The sequence below is a fragment of the Anguilla anguilla genome, chromosome 1 (genome assembly GCF_013347855.1).
Source record: "Anguilla anguilla isolate fAngAng1 chromosome 1, fAngAng1.pri, whole genome shotgun sequence".
Classification (NCBI taxonomy): domain Eukaryota; kingdom Metazoa; phylum Chordata; class Actinopteri; order Anguilliformes; family Anguillidae; genus Anguilla; species Anguilla anguilla.
The window spans coordinates 84,373,837-84,389,414 of NC_049201.1; the positions used below are offsets into that span (position 1 = coordinate 84,373,837).

General features: G+C 41.2%; 1 protein-coding gene across 1 annotated transcript; it reads right to left on the reverse strand.

Moving 5' to 3' along the window:
- On the reverse strand, positions 1-6,219 carry hcst (hematopoietic cell signal transducer). Its single transcript, XM_035380317.1, has 5 exons — positions 6,026-6,219; positions 4,441-4,512; positions 2,801-2,827; positions 2,452-2,583; positions 1-530 (listed from the first exon to the last, which is right to left on the reverse strand). The coding sequence occupies exons 2-5, from the start codon at positions 4,484-4,486 to the stop codon at positions 487-489; spliced, it is 249 nt and encodes an 82-aa protein (XP_035236208.1). The 5' UTR covers positions 4,487-4,512; positions 6,026-6,219; the 3' UTR covers positions 1-486.
- Positions 6,220-15,578: the final 9,359 nt, after the last annotated feature.

Below are 15,578 nucleotides of genomic sequence, written 5' to 3' on the forward strand. Positions count from 1 at the left end.
TAAGAATATAAAATTTTATTTAATAATTTTCATCAGATAAATTTCCACAATAAGAATATTCAACCAAAGACAGTCTTTGAATTCAGTGAATTTATACAATTTACAATGACAGCAGTCAATGAAACAACCTGTAAATTTACATTCTGACCCAAGCAATGTACACAGTTTACAGTCTGACCCAAGCAATGTACACAGTTTACAGTCTGACACAAGTGATAGGTTTGCAAAGCTAGTTGAAGCATTTGTTTTTATTTGTGTCACAGGAAAGTTTCAACCAGGTTCTGATTACATCTCGTCTCAAGCCTTGCAGTAACCACGTCCAGTAGCCTTACCACTACTCCACACCAATACCTGGAAACTTCGTTCAGCAAAGAGGCCTATCTTTTCATCTCTGAAGGCGTAATGTTGTGCTGGTGCTCTTTCATTCCATTTCTTCAGTTAAATGTGCGGGTTGAGCGTGCACTCGGTGAGAGACATCTTGGTTTTTCAGGCCTTGCAGTTGGCCCTAACATTCATGTAGACTTTATCAGCTGAAGGAAGAGACAAAGACATCAATTAGGACGTTCACTCATGAAACGGACAGACTTTGTGAGCGGCGAAGGAGGAAAACACGCTTTTACACAGGCCTGAAAATAACCCATTAAAAACATGAGCATACCAAAGAGCCGGTGCCTGGTCATTGCAGTCACAAATGATAACAATACGAATCACCATATCGTAATTGCATCAGCATTGTATTCTTGAAAGAGAGAGCAATAAAGGGACAATACAGGCCAAACAGTAATTGGTCAATACAGATACACGTCACAGGCGGCACTGCAGCAATGGTTATTCTTTATAGGTTTAGTCATAAAGATCACCAAGGCCTCATAAACAAACCCACACAAAACCACATTTCCCACCATGCCTTGCAAATGAAATTTTTATAAAATATTCCCTACAAATGTAGCTTGATGCACTTGAAGTCAAAGCCGCACAATTAATTTACTTGTGATCATTTTAAAAATATAAATAATTACATTTTTTTAATGGCTTGTGCAGCATACTTTTTCAGATTCTTTTTCAAGGGAACAACATTAAGTTGAACACATGCGGTACCATTCAAGGTATTTCCTATAATTAATGCCAGAAAACCCCCTAAAGAAATGAAAGTTCCTCATAAGGAACTAAGAGCAGGCTGCACTGCCACTAAACTCACACCGCTAACAAAGGCACCACTGACAACTGGACCAATCACGGTACATTCAGTCGGTATTGCTTCAGAAGTGGTAACAGTTCTCTTCAGCTCTGACTACAAAGAAAGCCACCGAATGAATATTACAGTCAATATCAGTGAAGCAGACTCTCTGTTTTTTGAGGTGCCAGAGATGGTGTTTTTTTTTTTCTTGTTGTTTTTTACTCCTAAAACTGCTAAGACAACAGCGTTGTTTGGGTGCACAACTTAAAATCAATGGAGTTACTTTCTTTTCAAACTCAGTTTCGCAATTGTGGGCATCATCAGAGACAGGCAACAGTTACGTTCATTTGTAAATTAAAGTTACAGGACAAATGTTGACTAAATAACCAGTGGCGACAGACTAGTGTCTCAATCTTCAAATCCTACAAACCCCCCCCCACACACACACACACACGCACAGTGTATTTCTATGGTTTTGTGTTTTTGTTCTCAGGAGTTGTCATGGATGTAATTTCTTTGAATTTGGGATTAGTGTTTTTGTTCTTCCTTAGCATAGCTGATTTGCACTGGCACACTCGATTTTCTGGGAAGGTTGTTCACCAGGTCGGCAAACAAATCAGGGGAAGGCAGCACTTCTTACGTCTCTCTTGCATTGTACATTTTGACTCCAGACCGTCGTGACGCCATCACAGTAAAAAAAAAAAAAAAAAAAGGTCCAGTGTTAATTCAACTCTAACAGCGTGTATATCCGCGCGTCCGCCACGGCCAACTCTTTCCGGTACATCCATCCATTATCTATACCCGCTTATCTTGAGCAGGGTCCATCCATTATCTATACCCGCTTATCTTGAGCAGGGTCCATCCATTATCTATACCCGTTTATCCTGAGCAGGGTCCATCCATTCTCTATACCCGCTTATCTTGAGCAGGGTCCATCCATTATCTATACCCGTTTATCCTGAGCAGGGTCCATCCATTATCTATACCCGTTTATCCTGAGCAGGGTCCATCCATTATCTATACCCATTTATCCTGAGCAGGGTCCATCCATTATCTATACCCGTTTATCCTGAGCAGGGTCCATCCATTATCTATACCCGCTTATCCTGAGCAGGGTCCATCCATTATCTATACCCGTTTATCCTGAGCAGGGTCCATCCATTATCTATACCCGTTTATCCTGAGCAGGGTCGCGGGGGGTGCTGGAGCCTATCCCAGCATGCATGTACCGCCTGCACGGTACATCTTGAGCATTCTTGAGAAATGTAACCCACCCTCCTCTCTTCGTTTCCTCCGTTGGCTGGCACAGTGGTACACTACAATGACTACCAGCACAGTCAGGGCAACGTCTCCAATGATGATGCCGGTCATGGTGGCCGGTTCGATTTTGTAGCAGTAATTAGACCCTGAGGGGGGGGGGGGGGGGGTGAACAAATGAAGGTAGAGATGGGGGAATGGAGACAATAATGAAAGGCGGAAAATTTATGAATACAGTACATCAGCAAAAGCACTCTCTTTCAAGTGAAATGTTTATCATAACATAGACATGAAAGTGATTGTTATTATTATTATTATTATTATTATTATTAGAAGAAGAAGAAGATGAATATATAGAACACATACCATGGTTTTCTGTGGCTAAAACCATTTCTGCCAAGGGGAGTGTTGAGAGAGATAGGAAAAGAGAGAGAAAGAGAGAGAGAGACCCAGTCAATACATCACAGCCATTTTACACAACAAGCATTAAATCATAAGCATTGCATGAACATTACAAATAAAAATAATCATTAAAAATTAAAACTCAACTGCCCGTCATAACCAACCTGACATCCCCCCCCCCACCCCGACCCCATGCCAACACACACACACACACACAAACCATGCACAGAACCCCGGTATATCATTAATTAATTAAAATCCTATGTGCAAATTCTATTCATAGCTGTGCTACCAACATTTTCCTAAGCATACTTCCAGGATCAGTGGAACCAGCCCCAAGAATGTTGCTCTTCCTAGTCTTCCAAATAACACAGTTTAGACAAGTCAGACACACAAGGCATATAAATACAAAAATATATGATAGATGATATAGAAGTCTAAAGACCAGACAGGCTATGACTTTTTACTGTTGCATTGCAGGTTGGTTCTAAGCAGTGGCAAGACGCAATCCAAATCGAGTTTGTTCTCTGTTTGCACAGAGGCCCAAGTGCCAATTTCGTTGTTGCAGTTTTGTGCTGGTTTCCGGTGAGCATGTCTTTCCTTTGTGGGACCACTGAAGAATCAACCCCACCACAAACCCCCCCAGCTCCCCCCTCCCACCCCCCCCCCCCCCCCCCCCCCCCCCCCACATGTTCGCACACACACACAAGGAGACTTCCTCTGAAACACCGCCTATACACAACAATGTCTTCCTTCTCCCCTAGCCCTGTGCTTTCACACCTTCAACCCACCCAACTGCCGTCTTTTCTGTTTTTGACAATTTGACATTTTGCTTTCTTATCACTCTCTCGCGTTAAATCCCATCGAAATGGCATATGTTTTATGTAACGTGCCATCAGATTTATGCATCACCTTCCGTGACTGATACCGTTAAGTTTTTTTATGATTTGTGACACATCTGTAACCAGAAAAGTGCCACATTGTTTTACTAGCAATTTCTTGCAGGACCTACAGGACACAAAGCTTCATATAGAGGTAATCTTCTGTGCACTAAGCGTGCATGTTTCGAGGTACTCTGTAGCAGGCTACGCAGTAAAATGCCCTGTGTTCATTCCACTCTGACAAAATGAGTACGGTACTATAGGAATCAGGTGTTAAAACAATTCTCAAATATCAGCCTTCATCTAACACTGAACATTTTACTACGTACAGGCCCCCTACCCTTCAGTGGTGTCTAACAATGTGGTAGTACACATATTACATTCGAGGACAAAAGCTTAATTTTATGGGATAAATTACTGGTCCACCTGCTCAAATTTACTGGCCCACCTGCATTTAGCTCTATGGTAATTCATTGTATGGCTTAGCCTAAGAGCATAATACTATACGTCAATACATTTCTGAGACTGTGGTATTAACAGGTCATGGAAATCAATATATTTAAATATATGCTCTTCCATCAATTTAATGTTTGGTATCACATGCACAACTGTTTGGAAGAGATAAGCAAAATGTATCAATGTGTGCCTTCCACACACAGGACCCAGAGGTTCTCCTATGGAGTAAGAAGAGTGAATGTAGGAAGTAGGTGTTACCAGACTTACTACAGAAACAAAGGAACAGAAATGTCAACAGTGTGCTGGCATCCATTTTCTGTGTAGATCCTTGATTGAAATCTGCCAAACATAAAACAAACAAAAGGAAAAAGAAATTTTAAAAATGTGCTATACCACTGTTCATACTTATGTAACACTATTATTGCATGTTGGAAACTGTTTTCACAATCTGTCAGAATGAAAAAAACAGTGGTTCCTTTCTATATAAAATAACTTACACTGCATAACAAATAGTGCCATTGTCTGTAACAGGAAATAGCTGCTTTTGGAAATTATCGTGACATAAATGAACAAAAAAAGAACAAAGGGTAGCCTAAACATGGTCTTACCACCCCCCAGCTTTTAGTTGAACGTAAAATGCAAAAAAATAAATAAATAAATAAATAAAAAAGCACTCTTCAGCTCTGGCTTTTCTGTGAAAGTCTACATCGGACTTTAGATTTAGATTTAGAGGATTTGGGGAGCCGTTTTTTCTTTTTTTTTTCTTACTCGGCAAAAAAGCACCTCAAACAAAAGGTCACCATGCCATCTGTTTGGTAATATTTCCGTTGCTGTAGGTGTGTAAGTGTTTGAGAAAAATAATATTCACAGAACTAATGACAGCAAACAGATGGCTGAAAAAATCGCACTATTTGTAGGCTACTATTACATTTGATGTTGTTTTTGTCTCCAGAAGAAAATATCCATCTTGTGTTACACTATCAAACTAAATGTAAAGTTAATTCATATTTTCCTCTTCTAAGAGCGGTGTGTATCAATCCTAATTCCATAACTAAATCCAGCAAGTCACAATGGTTTCAGATCAAACTGCTATAGAATAATTCTGAAAAATCATTAGCAGTTCAGTAAATAATCTGGACTTGCAGTCCCAAAAGTTATTCGTTCCAAAGTAATTTTGGAACAAATACGTACGTGATACTTATATATTGTGCAAAATATGTACTTATGCAGATCATTTTACAAAATCAATCAAATTAATTCGCATATAGATTCGATTTTAAAACGATACCGCTATAACGTCACTCCAGGTCCCAGAAAAAAAAGCATTCAACTTGAACTTCATCTGTTCAGATATATTTTATGTAACATATTTACAATCGCGTCAACGGAAATTATAACTAATTTTATGTTTCCTGTGGCAGTACAGAAAAAGGTCAAACAAGAATGACAGACAGTCAATACCAACCAAGAAAGTTAAATCGCTGGTTATCACACACTATTCAGTCGTTATATTGGTCTACAGAGGAACAAAATCATATTTCTCTAAATATTTTTTTAATTTTTAATCTAAATGGATGCAGGGCATGCAGGCTGGATTACACAGCCAAGAAATAGACAAATCCACAAATTATACAACTAATATTATAATCAAATAAGATTATTTGAGATATAACAAAGTGAATATGAAATCAGTTGAGATGCCTGGTCAATGCCGTAGGCAAATGACAAATGGTCAATGCGATATTACGCTGATGTAATTCATTTTCAGATTGAAATATAGTCTATTACATCAGCAGTGTACCAATAAAACTGACAGGTGAAAATGAACCTAAAATGAAGTAGCGAAAATTACCTTACGAGTTTACTTCTGCCAAGTAACGGTACGAAAGCGGCACTGACTCAGTTTTCCCGTTCTGTAGCTACAGCTCTCTTATAACTCTGTGACGTTCTTCCACCCACACACATACACCTACTTTGAACCGTTACCCAGACTCAAATCTTGAAGCCAGCCAGTTATTCTCTAGAACGAGTCTAATTGATTTTAGATTACTGCAGCACAGAAAAACCAGGAAAAAAAAAAACAGAACTGAGACCCGATGGCTATAGCCTATTTTTTTAACCAACGACATTCAACTTCACGTTGTTGTTATGCGCTCTTTTTAACTTCCTTGGGCTGTGAGGAGAAGCAAAACCAAAAAGCAGGCTCAATGAAGGGTGAGCAGGGTGAATGTGGGATAACAACTGCACTGTTCCTCTTGGTACAAACCACAAAGAAGTAGCTATTATGTCCATAAACAGAATAAATGCGAAAAATCTGAAACAGAATCAGTTGAACAGCTGTCAATAACACGCAATTTGCCTCTGACTCACTTTATTTCCCCCGCTTTTTACAGGCAAGACATTTCACTCAGAAATCCTTTCCATCTGTCAGCAACATCCCTCTGCAACACCAACTGACAATTTGTTCGCACTGAATTTGGTAATGAGAGTTATGCTTTATGGGTGCACCACGCACCCATAAAGCTAGCCTGAACGGGCCCAGTGCCGGCCCACATAACCCACTTTCACTCAGCCTGAATATGGAAATGAGTGGCAGTCCATGGGCGTGGGCCGGATCCGATGGGAAGATCTGGGCCACTCGCTACAGCGCATCATGCTTAAAATAAAAAATAAAATAATTCAGTTCAGAAAGTTTTAGCATTGCTGAAGCCAGTTAAGTGGTCTACTGGTGAGTGCATACTCAAGGTTCTAAAAGCCTGATAAGGTACCTATCTGCACCTGCTATTTATTCGTTTATTTATTTATTTATTTATTGTTTGTTTGTTTGTTTGTTTGTCGGATCTTCATTTAACCAGTGATAAATCACCTGAAGACAGTGATGGCCGGAGTAAGGGAAGGCGATTGTGTTGCAGATCAGAGGAAGGGGTTGATTTGATAGTCCAACATCTGTGGAAATTTTCCCAGAACACTCCGGGACCACCATGAGGTCTTTAATGACCAGCGTGAGTCCAGACCTTAGTTTAACATTTCGTCTGAAGGAGGGTGCCTTCAACACCACAGTGCCTCCATCGCAGCGCTGGGACATAAGGGTTTTATATTTACTCCAGAGGGAAGAGTGCCCCCTACTGACCAATCTACACCTCTGCAAGCATCAACTTAGTTTCCCCAGAGGGTAACCAAGTACTAACCGATTGTATGTTTGTATGTTTTTTTGGTCATTTGTATTTGTCCTAATACTGTAGCTTATTCTTCTGCCTAGTTGGCTCTGCAGAGGTTAGGTCTGAATAGTGTTCACTGTGTGAATTAAACGGTGTTCTTGGCTAGAAATAGCTGTACAAAATAAGTATTGTACCTTACTGAACCTGTGTTTAGCAGTTGTCTATGACCATGAAATGCACTTTTTGTACGTCGCTTTGGATAAAAGCGTCTGCCAAATAAATGTAATGTAATGTTATACATGCATTCTGTTTATATTTACATATATATTTATATATACATATATGTGTGTGTGTGTGTGTGTGTGTGTGTGTGTATACTGGGTGTCACTTGAAGGCTAAAATCACTTTTTAAAAGGAACAATGGTGGAAAAATCTTTCTCATGGAAGGAAAAGTGTACTCATGCCATGTTTTCATGTAATAATCATGTTTACAACAAATCTGCATTGCAGATGGTTATTCAGGTTTATTTTATAGAAATGGTATATGAAAGGTACACTACATTTCCATAAGTATGTGGTCACCTCTTCTAATTAGTGGCTTCAGCTAGTTCAGCCATGTCTATTGCTAACACCTGCACAAAATCAAGCGTACAGCCTTGCAATCTCCACTGACAAACATTGGCAGTAGAATGGGCTGTGCTGAAGAGCTCAGTGACTTCATAGGATGTCACCTTTCCAGGTCAGTTTGTCAAATTTCTGCCCTGCTAGAGCTGCCCCAGGCAACAATAAGTGCTGTTAGTGCGCAGTGGAAACGTATAGGAGCAACAGCAGCTCAGCTGTGAAGCGGTAGGCCACGCAAGCTCACAGAACGGGACTGCCGAGCGCTGAGCCACGCAGCACGTAAAGATCATCCGTCCTCAGTTGCAACCCTCACTACACACTTCCAAAACGAGCTCTGGAAACAATGTCAGCACAAGAACTGCTCATCACGAGCTTCATGGGATGGATTTCTATGGTTGTGTAGCCGTACACAAGCCTAAGATCACCATGCACACGTGCCAAGTCTCAGCTGGAGTGGTATAAACCGCACCGCCGTTGGACACTGGAAACCAGTTCTCTGGAAGGATGAATCACACTTCACAATACACTGTCATCATACTTTAATGTTGCAGCCAAATTTGGAATCTAACTGCCAAGTTGTGTCGCTATGTGGAGACAGCTGGAGAGTTGCGGATCAAAAGCCACCTCTCTTTCACTGCTAGGAAAATTAAGCATTAACATTTTCTCCAAGCTTTTAGAATTGTTACAGCTCAATTTCAATATATTAATAAAAAATATTATATATTATATGAACCAGAAAGAGACCACACATCACTCCCAGTTCCTACATTGGCTACCAAGTTTCAGAATAAATAATTAATATAAGTTTACTGGGGTTAATAGAAATGGGTGCAAGTAATAGATTGATTAATGAGAACATTCTTAACAATTAGGTACTACTGCTTGTTCTAAGTGCTATCATTCTGTATTGCCACTAGGTGGCAGGCTATCATCACAGAGATAAACAGCAGTTAGTCCGAAAGTGAACGATCACAGCTGCTGAAAAAGGTATGGGACAGCAGGGACTGGACCTCATTAATGCGTTTCATGTGACAGTCATATATCTATAAAAAATTTCTTGGTGAACTGTAATGGAGAGATGACATGCTTTTGCACAGTAATGGTTTACATTAACAAAGCTCACTGATAAAAAAAAATTGTAGACAGTAATGGAGTTATAAGTATACTGTATTTCTATCGGTCTGATTATATAAACAGATTACTATTCCTTTACTGTCCTAGCAGATTCCACAATGGCATGTGAAGGTGATTTTAAAATTAACGGCTTTGTGGAAGTGGAGAGATATGAGACCACAGAGAGCAAGAAAAACCTCAATTTATTCCACAACAAAAAACAAACTTAAATATAGCTGCAAGCAGCAATGCGGGGCCCTACGAACATGTCCAAGCCGGGTAAATACTAGGCAAAGGAGAAAAGAGTCCATGCAGCATAGATTTCAGGATTTTGGACAATCTACATACCTGTGCGTGAGACGATTCAACTTCCGGTTCATGAGAAACATTACTTTGAAATATGAACGTGCATTAGCATGAAGTGCTAACTTTGTCACACCACAAATCACGCAATTTTTAACGAAACAACTTGTCCTTATCACCCTTGATGGAGAGAACACCCAAGAGTATACATGTGCGATGGTGACGGAATCATGTAAAGCATTCATGAGAGGATGAGTTTTAAAGCTTTAGATTAGCATTAGCATTAGCTTCCCACCAAACATTCAAATGCCTGTAATTTCCTTGTTCTTTGAGATATCTGCAACTTCGCCGACATGGTACAACATGGTAGTGCCCTCTTCATGCCCAGTCTGTTTCAAGTCCCTAGATTATTGTTGTAAAAAGTTATAAGCACTTGAAATTTGTGACCAAATTTTGTTTTTTTTAAATACCAGTTTCTCCGCCATCTTGGAATGGACCTCTTAGCTGTTAACGCCCTATAGGGAGACATGCACCATACATGTGCATGGACAATTTTGGACCAATTTGACCTGCGGTTTATTAGAAAAAACTTTTTATAGGTTTTACCAAATTTTCAATTTGCAGAAAAATCCATCATGGCAGACTTTATGGGTTCTTGAGGCATATTTGTTCCTCATGAGGAATGACACAAGTACACCTGGTTTCATAAATTTTTATCAAATGGGGTGGAAATGCCAGCATTTTGAAATTTGCAGTTTGAATCAGTTATGTAGCACCACCTATGGACGAATCATGGTCATTCTTTCTGGCATAGTTACTCGTGGTCTCTAGTTTTGACCTGCTAATTTATACCATTTTTGGTCAAGGACTTTTTGAGTTATTTGACCAAGTCCAGGAAAATAATAATAATAATAATAATAATAATAATAATAATAATAATAATAATAATAATAGTACCAACAAAAACAATAAGGTTCCTACTTCGTAGGACCCCTAATAATAATACCAACAAAAACAATAGGGTTCCTACTTCATAGGACCCCTAATTACACCACACAGGATACACAAAAAAAAAACAATGGCACTCTCTCTCCAAGTACGCCAACAGGACACTGTATGAACAGCAAGGAGAGAAACATCGCAACAGCTTACCGCGGACAGAAGTCTCGATCCCGGTCTTCAGAATGTGGCAAGTCCCATCGTACAGAGGCTAGAATGGGCCACGATCGCCATCATGGTGAAAGAAGACATATTTTGGGCACGGGGCAAACCAAACCGTGCTGCGATGCGAGGTAGGGACGGGCATGAAAGCTCTGGCAGAGTCCAGGAGAGTGCTCTGCTGTTCCGATGCGGACCAAGGGGCTGTGGAATCAGGGACAAAATCTCAGGGAGTCCGCTGTAAAGCAGCTGAACTGAAGAAGACGAGAGGTCTTGCTCAGAGGCAGTTCTGATGGCCAACATCACGCAAGGGACTCTGTTGTCGCCCAAGGGACTCTGTTGACACCCAAGGGACTCTGTTGACCCAGTTGTCTCTCGGGGACTGGCCTGAGGGTGGCCTACATGGACCAATGGAAGCCTTCACACAGCCCACTGGCTTGTGGGTGATAGGCGGCAGTGTCCTGGCGTTTGATGCTGAGGTTGTGGGCAACAGCATTCCTGAGCTTTGAAGTAAAGAGTTCTGAGGCCCAGGATTGGAGGAGAGATTGGAGGGAGAACCAAACTGGGCAATCCATGTGCTCATGAGCGTGTGGGTAACATCAGCAGTCATTGTCAATGCCAAACAAAATGGCCTCTGGCCAATGGGTGGTCCTGTCAGCCATATTGAGAAGGTGGGTGAACCCACAGGAGGGGGGAAGGGGGCCCACAATGTTTACATTGCACACACAAAACATTTGTGACTGTCTCTACCTTTGACGACAGTGGAACTGCCCCATCTTTTGTGATGTGATGTCCAAGGTAGTCAATGTTTCACAAAACTGTGTCTAAAATAAATCAGACTACATTTCTTGGTCGAAAAACTACTGTTACTATCAGGCTTACATACAAAACTGTAATCAACTCTGTTCAAAGTTATTTGGTAAATTATTTTACTTGCCAAAGAGACAGCCATAATTATGCAACCAGAGGTAGTCTCACTGATTTTGTCCCCTGCACATTCAACAGCTTAATGGGGAAGAGTATCTTTTTGCACAAGGCTGTGATCCAGTGGAATAGACTCCCTTCTGTATTGAAATAATGTGTATAAGAGAACGATTTTTAAATTATCCTTAAAAAGATGGATGTTAAATACTGAGTAACCCAGTTTTTAAAAAATATAATCTGCCAATCTGCCAGTATGCTGTCTGTTCTGTGACGAATGCGGTGCCCTGTCATATACATCTGTATCGCCTTAATCAAATTCAATCAATCAAATTTTATTTGTATAGCGTATTTTACAGCAGTTGTCACAATACGCTTTACAGACAACCCTGGCCTAAACCCCCACAGGAGCAAGCCTAAGGCAACAGTGGCAAGGAAAAATTCCCTGTGGCAGATGGGAAGAAACCTTGGAAGGAACAAGGGGGAAACCCATCCTCCTCTGGTCGGCTCAGGGTGCCGACTGGTGACCAGCATGTCAGCCAGTTTTATAAGATATGTGGTGTGGCTCAGATGATGGGTGGGGCCGGGTGGCGGTGATGGGGAACAGCAGGTGGCGACAGATGTGGGCAGGGTGGAGGCAATGACGAAGGAGGGGCTGGACTGCAGAGGTGGGGGAGACCAGACGACTCTCAAAGTACTCTCGAGGGTTGGGGCAAGAGCCCCGCCGGCAGCGTGGGGAAGAGGGTAGAAACAGCAATTAGGGAATTTGCCTTAACTGTATTGTGTTGGAATTTTTGTCATGTCTGTGTTTAAATGTTATCAGAACCACAATGGAAATAAGCCTGTTGGCTTTCTTCTGTTTCTATTCTCGACAATTTGTTTTAGGATTACCGCCTGCTATGCAGTCCCGTGAATAATCACTTTTAAATTGTCAAATAAATTAATTCATTCAATGGAAGGCAGTGTGAAATCGGCATTTTCACTGGGATGACGACCAGTCCATGTTGTCTGAGGCAGCCAAGGAGAAGCCAGGTGAGGTGAGACAGGAGCTCTGCCTCGGACGTGCAGGTGACAAGGCTGTCATCCAGGTAAACGAACCGGAATGACAGCGCAGTGTACATCAGCTGCAGTGTTTTGGAGCCCAAATGGCTTTATCGTCCCAAACAGGGCGATCCTCCTCATTTTTGGGATGTCCTGAGGCTGAACAGGCACTGGGTGGTAGCCTCAAAACCATGTCCACTTCAGAAAAACTGGTCTTACAGCTTCGTTGTTGGGCCACAGTGGCAGTCAAGATAGAGCTTGCCGACACCGAGGCTACCGGGTCCACTAAGAATGGTGTTATTAAAGGCTGTGAAGCATCTTCTTCCTGCTAAGAAAAATGTATCAGCCTTTGGCCAGCTGGTGGAAATCGACGATGACAGAATTGGCCGGGGATTAACCTGCTAACGGGTGCTGTTGAATGAACAGCTCTCCTAATAGGAAACGGTTACGGTCGCTCATGAAAGCGAGCATGTGGTCCATTAGCTCAGAATGGCGACATAGCTCAGGGGGTAAGAGCGTTTGTCTGGCAGTCAGAGGGTTGCCAGTTCGATCCCCCGCCCTGGGCGTGTCGAAGTGTCCCTGAGCAAGACACCTAACCCCTAATTGCTCCCAACGAGCTGATTGGTACCTTGCGTGGCAGCCTTTCACCGTTGGTGTGTGAGTGTGAGTGTGTGTGTGTGAATGGGTGAATGAGAGGCATCAATTGTAAAGCACTTTAAAGCGCTATATAAATGCAGTCCATTTACCATTCAGTTGTCGAACCCTGGCTCGTTCATATTCAGAAAGGCAGGAGGGTGTCTGTGACCTGGCTTTCAGCATTGTGTACATGTTCTGCTCCTGGGAATGTTCCAGTAACTTAAAAACAAACTGCAGTGGAGCTGCTTCGAGAGGTGACTGTGTAATAATACCCGCGGCCGGATTTGTGTACATAAAACTCATAGTGCAAATTGTGGGCTGACTGACAAGGGTATATGCGTGCCTTCGCTTTCTGTTTGAAACTAACATCTTATTTACTCAGGCTGCAGCTAATTATGCAAGCAGCAAATGGTACTGCCTAGTAATCGCATTTTGCAAAAAAATAAATAATTATTATTAATAATAATAATTATTATTATTATCATAATAATAATAATAATTATTATTATTATTATTATAAATCTCCTGTTTAGCGCATTGAATACACAGTAAAATTAGAGTCCACTCTGATCATAGTGGATATATGAACTCTGTAAGAGTTGATTTAACACTGAACATTGTACTGTATCTTCATTGTATGTGGAGAAATCGATGTATCTTCTGGTACAAAGTAGACAGTAATGGAGTTATAATTATAGTATTTCTATAGATCTGATTATATAAATTATAAAAATCATGACCAAAATGTCTTTAAACCATGATCCTGCATTGAACATGTATGTTCAAGAATAGCATAGGATGCACTTTTATGACTAAACTGGAGACTTTGATGTGGAGGAAAGTTTTGCTTTAAAGAATGAAAAACAGGATGGCCACGTTTGCTCTTACTTACCTCTTCCTATGTAATACCAGAAATACCGTTGTAGCCCTATTTCCTGTATCTTAAGTAAAATAATGTGTGCAGTTGTAATGAATTAGGATTTAACGATGTTATTCCATTATCATGTGCTTCTCTCAAGAGCAAGACAGATAGCTGTACCACCTTATTAAGGAGAGAAAGGGTAACTGCATGTCGATTTGCGCTCTCCTAATTGGCTGCTACGCGCAAACGTAACAACCCATGTGAAAGAAAAGCTGCCTCTTGCTACGACGCACCGCTGTCGGCTGCGGAAGGAAAATCTTGAAAGTACTGCGAAGGCACTGGAAGTTTCCTTTTCGAAATGTATTTAGGAATACATATTGCGACAAGGGGCTAAATTGTGTGGGCCCTCTGTTGCCTGGCAGCGAACACAACGTCGTTCTACTCAAAATATTTTGTTTTCTTAACATGAACTTATAAGAGAAATCTGACTAATGGTGAGGCAGGCAATGCAATACATTACCGATAGCCATAACGTTACAGCAATTGAAAGGGGAGCATTTTCCGCAATGTTGGTTTCTAGCTACCGTAAAAAAATAAAAGTAGGACGATCAATTTCTTCAATTAAGAAAATCATACTGTATCCACAGTTTATGTTTGCAATCCTGACTGTTGCTGCTTGTGTTCAGTTCGCTTAGAGGATCCCTTTGTCATCCAGTAGAAACTATCTTATACGCATATTAGCGTTCCTCCTACGGACCTTATGTTCCGAATCTTAAATAGGAACCTGACCCAAAAAAAATATAGCGCATTCTGTGGATATCGGGTATGGTTTTGAGATGGAAATCTTCGAAATATACAGCGTATATATGGTGTTTTACAAATGGGACCACACACCTGAACTGGAAATAACGAAAATGTGAATGTTGAGCCTGATATCCGAAGAGCCGTTATACGCAGAACGACACGTCTAATGGTGATATCAATGCAAAACACGATCTTGCATAAATCGTTACTCCTGTGTTTTACTTTGTCTCCTCTCGCCCTGTAAACATTACATTTACATTACAGGCATTTAGCAGACGCTCTTATCCAGAGCGACTTACACAACTTTTACATAGCATTTCACATTGTATCCATTTATACAGCTGGATATATACTGAAGCAATTTCGGTTAAGTACCTTGCTCAAGGGTACAACGGCAGTGTCCTACCCGGAACTCGAACCTGCGACCTTTTCGGTTACAAGCCCAGTTCCTTACCCACTGTGCTACACTCCGTCCACACTCCGTAAACAATCTTGTTCTACGGCCAGGTGTTGACTCATAGCCCAGGATTAAATGCATCCGTCGTTCCTAGTGCACTACACGGTTCAAATGAATCCCCTTTCTTCTTTATCCATTGTGTAAAAATGTTCCAATGAACGGGTGATTTAAGCAAGCAAACATAGTTCGCGGTGCTGCGCGGTTATTGACAGGAGCGAGTAAAGCGCGTGTCCGAAAGGTAGAGCAATGTGGGCGTGTTGAATGGGCGTCTCCTAAACCAACGTGTTGTCTGTGTACATAGTAAGCGAATATGAGACAGCGTAGCAGAACG